Source organism: Scyliorhinus torazame, chromosome 18 (genome assembly GCF_047496885.1).
Source record: "Scyliorhinus torazame isolate Kashiwa2021f chromosome 18, sScyTor2.1, whole genome shotgun sequence".
In the NCBI taxonomy this organism is placed as follows: Eukaryota; Metazoa; Chordata; class Chondrichthyes; order Carcharhiniformes; family Scyliorhinidae; genus Scyliorhinus; species Scyliorhinus torazame.
Genome location: NC_092724.1, coordinates 161,499,114 through 161,515,222, shown reverse-complemented (window position 1 = coordinate 161,515,222; position 16,109 = coordinate 161,499,114). Strand labels below are relative to the sequence as shown.

The following is a 16,109-nucleotide window of genomic DNA, read 5'->3' as shown; positions in this document are numbered from 1 at the left end:
GGGAAATTGATGCCATATTCTTTTTGATGGTTGCCAAGGTGGAGCAGATGAATGAAAAGGTCTATGCTCAAGCAGACAGGCGAGAATAAAGACGAGGAAGTAAAAAGTAAGAGTTTTACTGGGGTCAAAGGCACGGTTGGGTACATTAAAAGCTGCATAAACAAAGAAAAACCAAAATCAGCAAAACGCTATCAATTATCAAAATGTTTGCAGATGCAGCTCACCAAGTCATGTTTGTCAAAGATACTTTGTAGGAATAGGTACGCATGGTGATTCAGTTCCGTTGTGCAGTCCGGAGGAATTTTAAATCTGTGAATAGGAGGGAGAAAATTTAATCAGTCTTTTGATCACAAATGAAGTCATACAATGTAACAGGATTATTACCGTCTAATGTTCCTTCAGAACTGCAAAGCAAACCCAATTATTCCATTACTGCAAATCTTGTGACTTTGAACAATATGACTAAATACCCTCAATTTTCACCATAATTTTAAAAAATTGAGCTGAGTAGCAGCAGTAAGATTGTGCTTAATTTAAAGGATCAAGCAGCACCATTAATCAATTTGGCTGATTTTTGTTTGCTCTCTCAGGGGAGTGAGTAATTTAATCAATTATTTTTAATTGGCCATTATCATTCCAGATAGGGTGAAAAAAAAGAGCATTTCGTGAATCACTTTTGTTCTATCTCACTGTCTCCCCCTTTCATCAGTTTGAAAAGCATGGGTAGGAATCCTACATCCTTCCATGCTTTAGCACATTGCAACAGTAGCAAAGTTATTTTTTTAAAAACTGATTCTCCCCTCCCAACTAAATAAAAAATGGTTCTGGATGAAACCAGCATACGTTTACCCACAATTTCAAGTATTGTATTTCAATGCATCGAGCTGAAATTGAATGGCATCCAGCAACCAATTTTAGCTTTCAATGGTGTGGGCGGCAATGAACAATTGGGGAACATAGGCACACTGAGCAAGTAAAGGACCATAGCTAACCTGGTTTCCCTCAGTTGCAGCCCATTGTACTCCTATGCACCCAGTACTGCTAGCAGATTACATATTGTGAATGTTAACCAAAACTAATTTTTGGATAGTCGATATTTCGGTTATCTACAGACATAAATTATACCATTAAATGTACAGAGGTCAAAATCATACAATGTGGTACAACTTCTATTTTAGATTGTAACTTTAAAAAAAATTGTAATCAAATGTCTGAAATTATGTTTTCAAAATAGACTTCTATACTTCAAACAAAATGCTTCAATAGTGGAACTGGCTTTGAGAAATGAGCTCTGTCTCACTCTCAACAATTCATAGCCAATGGATCTTCAGAGCTTGGTGTTAAAGTGATCAGTTCTTTACGTTTAAACAAAATTGAAGTTGAAAAAGTACAAAGGTTACATGGCTGTAGGGGTAGTCTTTAGTCATGATTGTTTAGCCATCATGGTGCATGGTGATAGCTGATCTTTTCCTTTCCATCAATTTTCTACGTTCCTATACCACTCGCAAGTTCATTTACAAAAAAGGAATAGGAGTATCAAGGATATTGGATTCACTCGGAGAAACTCCAGTCAGTTACTCAAAACTATTTTGAACTGCTGTGCAAATTCTGGAGCAAGAGGGTGCAGCAACTTAAAGTCATAAAGCAATTTTAGATCCCCGAGAGAACAAATTTCACACATGGTCTAGGTTTTGACCATCCACTTAACATATGATATATTAGGGTTCACAAACATTTTGGGGGGATCTTGTGCAATGGATACTTTTCACTGAAGATTGAACTTAAAATATGCATTTTTAAGAAAAACATTTTATTTTGCACAAAATAAAGTCACTACAAATCAAAGTAATTCATTGCAGATGAAGTGCTTTGAGATAGATGTTCGAAAAATAAACAGACCAAGATAGTATTTAAATATGAGGTTTAAAAATAATTGCGACAAATACATATTTATTCTTCAACCCCAAACCCATTTTCAGATAAACTATATTTCAATTTTTGATTCAAGTTATTGCTTTTCTTATAACTGCACGTTTTATTGTAGACCCAGAAACTGAAGGCAACGAGGGATGGTTCATCCAGAAGAGTTTTTACAATAAAAACAAATTACTGTGGATGCTGGAATCTGAAACAAAAACAGAAAATGCTGGGAAATCGCAGCGGGTCCGACAGCCTCTGTGGAGAGAGAATAGAGCTAACGTTCAGAGTCTGGATGACTCTTCGCCAGAGTAGTAATTTTTGAATATAAAGGTAAAGTCGCCATAATCCCAGATGACCACAGGCTGCTTTCCTCTGTGAGGGGGCGAGCTTACGGGTGGTGGTTTAACCTGAGGATCACCAAAACTCAGGTGAGGGGCAAGGTGGGCTTTCATGAATAACCTCAGCCAGTACAGGAATTGAACCCACGCTGCTGGCCTTGTTCTGCATCACAAACCAGCTGTCTAGCCAACTGAGCGAAACCAGCCCCCAATTTTAGAATATCTTCCTTGCTGTTTAGTATAAGATCATAGAATTTACAGTGCAGGAGGCCATTCGGCCCATCGAGTCTGCACCGGCCCTTGGAAAGAGCACCCTACTTAAGCCCACACCGCCACCCTATCCCTGTAACCCAGTAACCCCATCTAACCTTTTTTGACACTCAAGGGCAATTTAGCATGGCCAATCCACCCAACCTGCATATCTTTGGACTGTGGGAGGAAACTGGAGCACACGGAGGAAAGCCATGCAGACACGGGGAGACTCCGCACAGACAGTGACCCAAGCCGTGAATAGAACCTGGGACCCTGGAGCTGTGAAGCAACAGTGCTAACCACTATGCTAGTGCCGTCCACGGATGAAGAACAAATTATTTTTGTTCACTTTAGTCCCGTGTTACTTAGCACTATCTTTATCTTTTACGTCGCACATATATGCAGCATTTATAAACCACTATTCTGAAGTGCCACAGAGAATACTTAGGTCCAATACCTACACCGGGAATAGATATTCATGCGTGAGTTCCAGGTCATCATCATATCCAAACCGACGCAAAACTGTCCACGTCGTTTCATGTCGCCCTCTTTGAATAAATAAGGTATGCAAAAATAAAAAACCTGCAACACAGAGCAGAACAATTAATACCTGGAAAATTATTTCCTTTTCAAGAGCCTAAATTCACCTATCTACAGCAAATGGGCCTGCAAATGGAAACTTCCATCAAATCAGTTCCAACAGCAAAACAATTCCATCTGGTAAACGAGGAGAATTCTGAGTTTTAGTGACATTTTAGAGTGTACAATCTCTGCTGATTTGTCAGCACAGTACTGACACCAAGTGCTGCATTGCTGAAGCTGTCAATCTTTGGATGAGACTTTAAACTGACTCTGATTACCCAACAGTCTATGGCACTATTTGATGCATGGGATTCTCCTGGTGCCCTGGCCAATATTCGGCTCTTGAGGAACATCACCACCAAGAGATTAACTGTCTTTTTGTCTCATTGAATACAACAACCAAAAAATAGAAATAGTAAAGTGGCCACTGTATTTGCCTTCATAAATCACTGCTCTTCACACCAATTCATTCTAATTTGAGAGGCATAAATGTATATAAGCTATGACTTTAGTACCTGGGTCAAGGAGATAAAAAAAGTCATAGTTTTCACTGCTAATCTTAGGCCTTTGATGAAGCTTAGAAAGGGACATCATTGTTCACGTCTTTGCAGGTTTGCCGGATATAAGATTCTGTAACTAAACATAGTCCCTAAAGTAACTAACATGGCATGGTGGCTAGCACTGCTGCCAGGGACCCAGGGTCAATTCTGGCTTGGATGACTGTGTGGAGTTTGCACATTCTTCCAGTGTCTGTGTGGATTTCATCCGGGTGCTCCAGTTTCCTGTCACAGTCCAAAGATGTTCAGGTTAGGTGGATCGGCCTGCTAAATTTCCCCTTAGTGTCCAATGATGTACAGGTTAGGTGGAGTTGTAGGGATAGGGTGGGGAGTGGATCTAGGTAGGGTGCTCTTTCAGATGGTCTGTGCAGACTCGATGTGCTGAATGGCCTTCTTCTGCACTGTAAGGGTTCTAATTATTATGTTTATAGATTAGTGATGCCCTCCCACCATTGAACAGTATATCCACATGTTATCTGAGCTCATAAATGGAGAATTGCTATTGTGGTTGAAGTGCAAATGAATGTTACCCTTTGAGAAATCAGGGTGCATGCAAGGAGCAGGAGAGAGCAATACAAAGCATAGTTTTGCATAGATACAGAAACTTTAAAAAAAGTCACAAACAGTTATGATTAACAATCATTTGATTGTAGTCTCAACTTGTGGTCTCATAAGAACATAAGAACTAAGAGCAGGAGTAGGCCATCTGGCCCCTAGAGCCTGCTCCACCATTCAATGAGATCATGGCTGATCTTTTGTGGACTCAGCTCCACTTTCCGGCCCGAACACCATAACCCTTAATCCCTTTATTCTTCAAAAAACTATCTATCTTTATCTTAAAAACATTTAATGAAGGAGCCTCTACTGCTTCACTGGGCAAGGAATTCCATAGATTCACAACCCTTTGGGTGAAGAAGTTCCTCCTAAACTCAGTCTCAGCCATTGGATGTAACAGTTCAAGTTGTGAGCCAGTCCTCAGCTAGATGTTCCTTTTTTTAATTACTTTATCAGAGTTACAAAGCCAGAGTTCAGTGTGGACAGGGGCAAACCCCTAATCCAACTCCTTGCCTGCTTCAAAAACCAATTCAAATTGAATCCAATTCATGGCCCCCACAAGAGAGACATGCCAGATCCAGGCATTACACCAGACCTCAAGCTCATCTTAGGCCAAAAGGCACAGAACACTATTGAATAATGAATTGCTTCCCAATACATGATTCAGCCTGGCCAGTTTCTTCTGATACTACTGATTTAAGGGACTTTCTGGGTGGCACTTTCCTAAGTAAACATTCAAAGTAAACACCACTTTCAATTGCTGGATTCATTAAATGAATGCAATAATTCTAGCAATTTAGTTCTTTCAGCACTTTGTTTATGAACCAACAATAAGAAAAGGAAATCTCCATTTTATTGGGAATTGTGCACCATGGAAGATGGATGGGATAGTGATCAGCTCAATCTAGTGGAGTCTTCCTGTGGAATTGTTATTAATGCCATACTGTGGCTATTTTATACATTTTCTTGTATGAAACTGGACCACTGAAGGGAGTTAGCAGTAAACCTAATCAAGGACTACTCAATTGGCAATTGTGACCTCACATTTCCAGTCATAAAAATGCCTTTTGTTCTCTAACTTTCAAAGTCTGTTAGAAATACAACAAACTACAGATCTGAACCCATACCTGCATACATTTGCAGCATCTGAAACAGGCATATTCAGTATAAACTGCACTTGGTGTTGCGAACAAGGCACCAAACACAGCGGGAGATAGGAATCATCACTAGAGTACAGGAGGAAGGATGTTACGCTGAATTTGTATAAGACACTAGTTAGGCATCAGCTGGTATATAGAATCCTATCTGAGAGCCACATTTTAGGAAAAATGCGAAGGCACTACAGTGTGCAGGGAAAAAAAAATCACAAGTGTGGATCCAGGATCCAGTAACTTCAGCTATGAAGATAGATTGCGGAAGTTAGGGCTGTTTTTCCTTTGGGAAAAGGCAGCTGAGCAGAGGTTTGATAAAAGTGTTCAAAGTAACGAGGGGGCCTAAGCAGGGAGGATAGAGAGAAACTGTTCCCACTCGCGAAAGCATCAAGAATAAGGGGGCACAGGTATAAACTAACTGATAAAAGAAGCAAAAATGAGGCAAGAGAAAAAACATTTCCACTCAGCCAGTGGTAAACATCTGGAATGCACTGGCGAGGAGTATGGTGGAGTCAGGTTCAATCAAGGTATTCAAAAGGGAATTAGACTGTTACCTGAAAAGGACGTATGTGAAGGGTTAGAGGGAGAGGGCAGGGGAATAGCGCTAGATGAATTGTGCATTCGGAGAGCTAGTGCTGGCATGATGGGCTGAATGGCCTCCTTCGTGCTGTAACACTTCTTGCGATCACATACACAGAATACCGAAGAGCAGGTCACTCTGTTGCCCCAGCAGCTGCATATAGTGTCAACTGAGGAACAACAGGGGAAAGGAAAAGAGAACACTCAGTAAAATTTAAAGTTGAAATACTTCAATTGGGGGCAGCACAGTGGCGCAGTGGGTTAGCCCTGCAGCCTCACAGCACCGAGGTCCCAGGTTCGATCCCGGGTCTGGGTCACTGCCCGTGTGGAGTTTGCACATTATCCCCGTGGTTGCGTGGGTTTCGCTCCCACAACCCAAAGATGTGCCCGTTAGATGGATTGGCCATGCTAAATTGCCCCATAATTGGAAAAAATTAATTGGGTACTCAATTTATAAAAAAAAGAAATACTTTAATTGCTCAGTCAAAGGAGAATTCGAATAGTAAAGATAGTATATGCATTTACTGGAGACAATTTACGAATACATATACGCGAATGCACTCCCCTCTTGTGGCAAGGTCAGGCAGAAGTCTCCTCATTGAAGCACTCCCTCTTGTGGCTAGGCCAGTAAAAGCTCATGCTGACAAGAATTAAAACTTGCAATTTCTCCATAGCTTTGAAAGAGATGGTTGTGATTACACTCGCCAGAGAATTAAAGTCGGAGTGAAAGTCAAGTGGCTGTCACTCATCCAGATGCCCAAAGCAGGTTGCTGCCTCAAACATTACAGCCTTTTTTAAAATTAAAAGTTTCAGCTTTTTCACATTTTGCTGCTTGGAAAAAAAAGAGCTCATACCTCCATAAGTAAAACACTCGTGTGTCCAAGTTTCGGCACAGTTATCTGCCATGGGACTAGAAGGCACACTGTTGTTAAGGCAATACTAAATTTGGGCAAACACGTCAGCTTTCTGAAAGGAATTACACTTACTGGAGGAGAAAACATCAATTTTCCAAGAACCAACTAAGCATTTTACAAATATAAAGGTTTACCTTTCAACGTCAGCCCGTTATCAGAAACACCATCACTCATGTTCTTCCGTACTACGTTCTTCACATCTTCTAGGGCTTGAGGTGCCAGTGGGGTGTTAAAACAGGTTCTCTGAATGAAATAAAGGTCATAAAGTTTACATACCGGAGCAAGTCCACTAACTGAGACAGTTGGGTGATGATTAACAGTAGGGGGTTGGAAGGATGATTTCACAATGCCCAGGGTATCTCCATCAAACAAGACCCATGACCTCCATCTGTTATGCTCATAATTATCTTCCTTCCTATTTATCTTTTCTTCAACTGATCAGAAAACAGCAACTTCCAAGTGAAGATTGCAAGTGAAGATTTAATGTATCATGAGATTTACTAGATCTGTGAAATGGTCGGATACTGGATTTTGGACTCTTTAATATGTTGAAAGAATGATGGCAGGGTTGTGATGAATGCAAGAAATTGTTATATATTATATTTTATTGTAACAATGTTATTAAAAGCCAAGGGTTCAAATACATACAAGCAGTATATTCCCTGAACAGGCGTCGGAATGTGGCGACTAGGGGCTTTTCACAGTAACTTCACTTGAAGCCTACTTGTGACAATAAGCGAATTTCATTCATTTGTGTGCCTGCTAAAGCTGTGATTAAAGAGTTGTAAAAGTGAGGTTATCATTGATTTTAACCACTCACCTGTTTACAAATGGATAGATAATGGAATATAGTTCATGTTTGGATGTTCCCTGGGCTGTAGATCAGCTATGGGGGATTGTGTGTAGGCATAGCTAAGAAGGTCATGGGACAACTTAGTGGGAGGAGACTAGAGGCAATGTGTTTAGGATACATACAATATAATTAATGGGAGGGGCCAGGTCTCTCTGTAGTTGCGCAGTCTGGTGTACGAGTTTAAGTCGAACAGAAGTTTGCCATTGGCCTTTGGCATTACCACACAGAAGGATTTTCAGGTTGTTGCTGAAAGGGTCTCTCTCTAAAGGCTGCAAAGAGAAGTAGATTGATTATTAACTTTGTGTGTTAACTTTATAAGTGGCATTTGAACTGTATTGGGTTGCTTAATTTGAATATTTACTGGCAGGTTTAGATGGTGAGTTAAAGTTTCCCCCCCCTTTTATTTAAGAACGGTTTTAACTGTTAATTGTAAATCTGTTTCTTAATTGTTAATATGGTTAATTCTGTGTTTAAGTTTAAGTTTGTTTCACCATAAAAGCTACCTATTGGTCAGTGCTATCACTCCTGTGGCTTGGTAGTCTTCCCTCAGTCTTACAAATTGTTGGGATTCTCATACAGTTCGAACAGGATGACTCATGTTAGTGACTGACAGCACACCGACACGACAGCCTTCAATTTAAGTTTATACAGCCTCAAACCGAAGACACCAAGCGGTATAAAATTCAAATTCAAATGGTGCTCTCTTGTAACACTAAGGTGGTCCAGAGCCACATGCAGTGTTCCTATTACATTCTTCAATACATGATTTATGGTGAGTTAGCCACTTGGCCAATATGAGATAGTCAATTTTCTGCCCAGTCAACCGGTCCTTTGGAACTTCCTGCAGTCTAGTTTTTTTCTTCATTATCAACCACACAATCGATTATCATAACATCTTTATTATTTCTTTTTATAAATTTAAAGTGACCAATTTATTTTCCCCCAATTAAGGGGCAATTTAGCGTGGCCAATCCACCTACCGTGCACACCTTGGGTTGTGAGGGTGAGACCCACGCAGACACGGGGAGAATGTGCAAACTCCACACGGACAGTGACCCTGGGCCGAGATCAAACCCAGGTCCTCGGCGCGTGAGGCAGAAGTGCTAACCACTGTGCCACCCAACATTATTAATCATGCCCCCTACATGCAAGAGCAATACATTTATATTTTCATAATTAAATGACTTGTGCATGTGTGATATTAATCTTTAATTTTATCAGCTCATCAAAATATATTGAACTGCTTTTTAAAACGCAAGCAGATACTAACTTAACATGGCTGGTCCAAGTCACCAGGCATCTGGCAATACAAGTTGGCCAGTTTCTGCAAGGTTCTGATAAAGACACATTAAGACAACCTGTGGAAGTTCATAACGGCAGAGGCCAAGAACTACTTCATAAGATTTACTAAAACTGTACTGGACCTCTGAATTTTCATCTCTATTAAGCTACCTCTCAAGTAGTGGATGGATCACTCAGGAATTAATGGCTGAGGCATTACAGAGTCTAATCGCCTATGCCATAAAACAACAGTCACGGTCTATCAAAGCATGAGCCAATTAATTTGTCATCTGAAATAGTTATGGAGAAAGGTCATTTGACTAGAATGACCATTTCTGAATGTCTTTTATCACAACATGCAAGTTAAGCAGGAATGTGGAAGAAAGCTGCCAGTGGAGCAGTAACAATTTCTCTCCTAAGTTCAAGACCCTATCTCTAATGTCTCTATTTGAAATCCAGAAAAGAGATAGAGAATTTTCAAAAAGGATCAGGAACAAAAATAATTGACTTTTGAAAAGAACGGATTCAATTTAAAAATTCATCTCCAGTAACTGCAGTTTATGTGGGCTTCAACTAAACTGAATTTTGAAGAACACAGTGGAAAATCCAGCTTCTGCCACAGATACCAGAGAACTCAAACAGTGAACGCTCGCTGATTTAAAAAAATCTTATAACACTGAGCTGTAATTGGGCCAGAAAGTAACTTCCAACTGTACAACTTGGAATGTTGCATGTGTGTGTGCGTTGCGAAGGTCAGGACATGGATTTAGCTTTTTAAATATATTTATATCTTTACCTAGGTGGGTTTTAACTCAAATTTTAAAAATGTTTAACGTCAAGGACATCTGCCAGACTGCTTTCTTTGAAATCAGCACTTAAATGGTTAAGCACAGACATTGAGTTACACCTTCATCTTTATAAATTCGCAAAATAAAATGTGTCATGCTCAGACCTTGTACAGTAGAACAGGGGAGTCATTGCACCCAATCTCATTTAGTCATAACAATATATACCATGTGCAGTAAGGGACACAGTGTTGAGCCCTGAGGAACCCCACTAGAAACAGCCATCCAGTCACAAAAATACCCGTTGACCGTAACCCTTTGCTTCCTGTCAATGACCCAATTTTGGATCCAGGTCGCCACTTTCCCTTGAATCTCATGAGCTTTTAATCTACTGACCAGTTTAAACGTGGGTCCTTGTCAAAATCCATGTAGACTATATCGAATGTGCTACCCATCCTTCTTAATTTCTTAAAAAATTAAATCAAGTTAGTCAGCCATGACACCGATGGCGACCATGAGCTAATCAGTCGCACACAAGGTGTCTCTTGCTTGGAAACTTCATTTTTGGCCGTTTCTGTCCAGTTAATGGGCAGTTTGCTTGTAAAAAGTGCAGAATGAGTGGAGGGAGTCTGTCTCTCCTCCAAAGTGGAATGTTGGCAGGCTACAACAGCTTGCAAATTGAATAAAGCGGGGCAGTATGGTGACGGAGTGGTTAGCACTGCTGCCTCACGGGGCCAAGGTCCCAGGTTCGATCCCGGCTCTGGGTCACTGTCCGTGTGGAGTTTGCACATTCTCCCTGTGTTTGCGTGGGTTTCACCTCCGCAGCCCAAAGATGTGCAGGTTAGGTGGATTGGCCACGCTAAATTGCCCCTTAATTGGGAAAAAATGAATTGGATACTCGAAATTTATTTTAAAAAACATTGAATAAAGCTTTGGCTCAGGAAGTGGAGGATCCGTGTGGCACAGCAACTGAAAGAATGGCGGCATTGGGTGCGTCGTCATCGCGTACCACACTGCCTGTGGAGCAGTTGATGGATTTTACCAAAGGGAGTTTCTGCATCATTGGAAAGAGATGCATGAGAAATGGTTCGGGGAGACTGAGGGATCGATAGCTCCTCTTCGCGGGACTTGAGTGGGAGAAACGCCTGGAGTCACAAGGTGCGACGATCCGAGAGGGGGAAAGGGCGGTGTCAGACCACAGTGACCGGATTGTGTCACTGGTTGGGGAGGTGCCGATACTGGGTGAGGCCTGCAAGGTGCTGAGGATGAAGGTCGACGATCAGGAAGATCGGCCTAGGCGGCAGATTCTACAAATTGTGGAGTGGCCGGAGGAGGTGGAGGGAATGAGTGCCATGGACTACATGTCGAGGATGTTAGCGAAGCTAGTCGAGGAGGGGGTATTCGATAAGGCCCCGGAGATCATGCCCACCAATCACGACGTCAGAGGCCAAGAATTGGGGTGCTGCCATGGGCGGTGATTATCTGGATTCACAAGTTTCAGAAGGAGAGGATTTTGAGGTGGGCGCTTAACTTTAGCTGGGAGAGGAATCAGACACAAATTTACCAGAACATTGGGACCGACCTGGTCAAATGGCAGGAAGGTTTTTACAAGGCCAAGGCAATGCTCTATTGGAGCAAGGCACATTTTGGGGTGTTCTATCCGGCCAAACTCTGGGTGACTTTCAAGGGCAAAGAACATTAATTTACAGGGTAGGAGCTTTCCGAAGGATGGAGGTAGGGGAAAGTAGAGTTGGGGTGAGGGGTAGTTTGGGCGGGGTTCTTGTGATGTCCAGGCAGGAGCTGCCATGCGAGCAGTAGTTGCTAGTAAACAAATGTGGGGGAGAGGTCTGCAGTGGGTACTGGGGGCTTGGGGGGGGGGGGGGGGGGGGGTGCTGGTGGCGCAGGTGATTTTGTGGTCGGGTGCAGAAGAGGATGGAAGGGGAGGCAATTTTGTATAGGCTGGACTAGTGGGGAGCAAGGTGGCAAGATTTGGGTTCGGCGGGGATGCTGGACCTAAATAGACAGGGGGTTCAGAAACCCTTGGTGAGGGTAGTAACGTGGAGTTTGTGGGGGTCGAACAGTCCGGTAAACGGTCTTGTGTGTTTGCGCTCTTACAAAGTTTGAGGGCAGATGTGGTCCTCCTTCAGGAGACACAAATGCGGGTGAAGGACCAAAGGCAGCTAAAGAAAGGGGTGCATTAGGCAGACATTTCACTTGGGGGTTGACTCTAAGTACGTGGTGGTGGGTGGAGTCTTGGCAGAGGTTTTGGTTGCTTTAGTAAATTTGTATGCACCCAACTGGGACAATGTGGACTTTGTTAAGATGTTAGCTTCCAACCCGGACTTTGATTCGCATCAGCCGATAATGGTGGATAATTTCAATTGCATGTTAAATCCTAGGATGAATAGGTCAAGTCCCAGGTCAGTGGCCAGTTCGGGTACGGCAAAGGAGATCCCTGGGGCTGTTTATGGACCAGATACGGGCTCAGAGACCCGCGTGGAGGTTTGATTCAGTGTTCCTGATGTATAACAAGGTCGATGAGAAGGTTGCCTTGGTGATAAAGGACTATGTGGAGCTTAACCAGAATGGGGAAGGGGGCCAGTGTCGAGGCTTTTACCACTGATTGCTCAGCGGTGAATCTTACTGGAGTGGAGGTCGGCTGCGCCGCCAAAGGTATCGGTGTGATTGGGGGAATATGGCAGAATTTCTGAGAAGGTTAAGTTCGCTCTCAGGGGTCATGAGGGCTTCTCTGCAAGTTGGAGGCTCTTGCTGTCTCTATTTGAAGATCTGTTTGCCGCCAGTGGGTGTGGGGAGGGGCATATTGGTGTAGTTTAGGGGAGAAAAAAGGGAAAATGACAAACTGAAATTTGGTGATATTTATTTGTATTATTATGTTTGGAATAAAATATTTTAAAAAAAGTTAGTCAGCCATGACATTCCTTAATGAGTTCATATAACTGGCCATTCTAACTAGAAATACTATTTTGAGGTATGTGCACAGACTAGTTTTCTACCTGGAAAAAGTTGAGTTCTGCATCGTTGAGAATCCCATCATTATCCTGGTCTGATATCTTAAAAATGCGAGTGAGGGCTTTGACACAGGCAGGTTTCATCTGTAAGTATACAAACAAGCCAAGTTAGGTCCCACAGGCCATAGTCTTTCCTACTTAACGTCAAATTAAGAAACAAAACAAGGAGGACAAAATTATTCAAATTAAGGCTTTAAGACCCAGTGGAAACAATGCCACAACTCGTCTGACTGCCAGGCTTGAAATTGATTCCCAAAGTTTTTTTGCACAATGTCGCAATCTCTACAGGGCCAGAAAATGAAAGTTAAGATCAGATCAAAAGAGACTGTGAGAAAGCTTTTAAATAAAAAAGTGCATCTACAGAGCAACTTGCATGTTGGGCAAAAAGAGCTTTTGACAATCTATGTAATCCTTTTAAAAGATAGTCATTGTTATAATTTAGCTGCTTTTGTGCACCAGTTTAACAGATGACTCAACAGTGGCCCTGACAGACCCCACAGAACAGGTTACCCTGCACAAAATTGTTCAGGGACTGATTTACGTTCAAGATTATGCAAATAGAGACAGTGTGTATGAGGGTTAAGATACTAGCACATCGATATTCTTTTATTCAGGGTCTTTACCCCATTACCTCTTTCTCTTCTGGGCAGTACAGTGGACCTGTTGGGTGCAGAACAGCTTTCTGTGCATAGTAAAATAACTCCGAGATATTCTTCAAGTTTTTTGCTGAGCACTAGAAAAATAAACAGTAATATTCATATTTTGTATATATTTAAAAATAATTAAATGGCTACAGCAGATGTTAGACCATAGACCATAAGATACAGAGATAGAATTAGGTAATTCAACTCATCTAGTCTGCTCCACCATTCGATCATGGCTGACACTTTTATCTTCCCCATTCTTCTGCCTTCTCCCCGTAACTCCTGATCCCCTTATTAATCAAGAAATTATCTATCGCTGTCTTAAAGACACTCAGTGATTTGGCCTCCACAGCCTCTATGGCAATGAGTTCCACAGATTCACCACCCTCTGGCTGAAGAAATTCCTCATCTCTGTTTTAAAGGATCGTCCCTTCAGTCTGAAGCTGTGCCTTTGGGTTTTAATCTCTCTGACTAGTGGAAACATCCTATCCACGTCCACTCTATCTAGGCCTTTCAGTATTCTTTAAGTTCCAATGAGATACCTCCCTCATCCTTCTAAACTCCATCGAGTACAGACCCAGAATCCTCAACCGCTCCTCATATGACAAGCTCTTCATTTCCGGGATCATTCTTGTGAACCTCCTCTTGACCGTCTCCAATGCCAGCACATCCTTCCTTAGATACGGGGCCCAAAACTGCTCACAATATTCTAAATGGGGGGAGGGGTCTTAGCAGAGCCTTATACAGTCCTGCTCTTGTATTCTGGTCCTCTCGAAATGAATGCTAACATTGCATTTGGCTTCCTAAATGGCAACTGAACCTGCGTGTTAACCTCAAGGGAATCCTGAACGAGGACTCCCAAGTTCCTTTGTGATTCAGATTTCCAAAGCCTTTCCCCATTTAGAAAATAGTCTATGCCTCTATTCTTCCAACCAAAGGGCACAACCTCTCACTTTGCCACATTGTCATAGAATAATCATAGAATTTACAGTGCAGAAGGAGGACATTTGTCCCATCGAGTCTGCACTGGCACTTGGAAAGAGTACCCTACTCAAGCCCATGCCTCCACCCTATCCCTGTAATCCCACTTAACCTTTTTGGACACGAAGGGCAATTTATCATGGCCAATCCATCTAACCTGCATATCTTTGGACTGTGGGAGAAAACCGGAGCACCCGGAGGAAACCCATGCAGACACGAGAACGTGCAGACTCCGCACAGACAGTGACCCAAACCAGGAATTGAACCTGGGACCCTGGAGCTGTGAAACAACTGTGCTGCCCCCATTTTCACCAATACTTGACCTCATTTTCACCAACCTACTTTTCACAGATGCATTTATCCATGACTGTATTAGTAAGAGTGATCACCAGCCGTTATGGAGACAAAGTCCCGAATTCCCATTGCAGATGACCTTCGTGTTGAGTGGCACTGCCACCATGAAAGATTTCAAACAGATCTAGCAATGCAAGGCTAGGCGACCATGAGGCTCTTTGGGCGATCAGAATTGTATTTAACCACAATGTGTAACCTCATGGCCCGTAATATCCCCCCACTCTATCAGCAACACTCACCCACATCCCATGAATGAGTTGAAAAAAAGTGATTCCCTGGAGTAAAAGAACACTTTCTGTCTAAATCTGCCAAGCAGGCAGAGCATGAAATTACAAAAGATTCAAAAAGACCGACATTGAAACAAAAGTGTATTCATCAGAAACTAACATTAGAACTATGGTAAAAGCAGCACGGACTTTGGGACGGCATTGGAACAGTATCCACTTGCAGCAACAATTCGAAATATCGTCAGTCAGGGGAAGAGAAAGCGGGACTTGCATACTAATTCAAGGTTGCCTGCTTAACTTTATATATTAAAACAATTGAAATGCCCTTCCAAGTACAGCTGCAATTCAACATTGCAAATCAATCAAGAGTCCTTCAGAAAGCATGACCTACCTCAACACAGGTCTCTATCTCAGTGTACTGGTTCATTATGGGAAGAATAGCTTCCATGCTACTATGTTCTACAAGATCAGATTTGTTTCCCACCAGTATGAGGGGCATTCTGGAATAAAGGATATATTTATAGAAATTAATTTTGACCCACACATCTGATTAACCGCGGATAAAAAATTGATTTTCTACAGTAATTTAGGTGAATCTTTTTTCATAAATGGAAGACAGACAGCAAGATAATTTTTGCCAGCTAGCTGCATACAAGTTCAACAGCAATAATTATCTTTAATCATTCCACTTTCCAATACAAATTGCAGTACTTAACTAACTTCACAGTACCTGCTATCCTTATCAGTCCTGTCATTTATTAATGGAATCCATCGGCTCGTTACCTGCAATAGTTAAATATAAACTTTTGTTGCAACTAGGATGCAAATTTGGCCAGCAACCAAACATATCTAACTAACTGGTTTATTATGAAATTCACGTATTACAATACTTTTTCAATCCAATATTTGAGATTAGTTTATCATTTGAATTACACCCACCTTCTCAATGGAATTTCTACTGTTGACTGCATACACTATACAGATTACATTAGCCTGCAAGAGAAAGTATAAAACAAATCAGGTAGGCTTAAATCAGCTTGCAGAAAAATGTATGAGTCAGCTTGTTTTTAAGATATAAATTGTTATCATGACACTGAAGGATACAGT

At 41.8% G+C, this 16,109-nt stretch overlaps 1 protein-coding gene across 5 annotated transcripts in view; it reads right to left on the bottom strand.

Annotated features, from left to right (window-relative positions):
* LOC140395697 (mitochondrial Rho GTPase 1) overlaps nt 1-16,109 on the bottom strand; it is a 90,458-nt gene that overhangs the window by 40,947 nt on the left and 33,402 nt on the right. For all 5 annotated transcript variants that reach the window (XM_072483776.1, XM_072483775.1, XM_072483778.1 and 2 more), the window contains exons 5-12: nt 15,942-15,995; nt 15,733-15,785; nt 15,394-15,502; nt 13,428-13,529; nt 12,782-12,880; nt 6,983-7,091; nt 2,972-3,092; nt 225-309 (exon numbers count right to left, since the gene is read on the bottom strand). In XM_072483776.1, the coding sequence (XP_072339877.1) occupies nt 225-309; nt 2,972-3,092; nt 6,983-7,091; nt 12,782-12,880; nt 13,428-13,529; nt 15,394-15,502; nt 15,733-15,785; nt 15,942-15,995 (732 nt within the window). The remainder of the gene's footprint in view (nt 1-224; nt 310-2,971; nt 3,093-6,982; nt 7,092-12,781; nt 12,881-13,427; nt 13,530-15,393; nt 15,503-15,732; nt 15,786-15,941; nt 15,996-16,109) is intronic.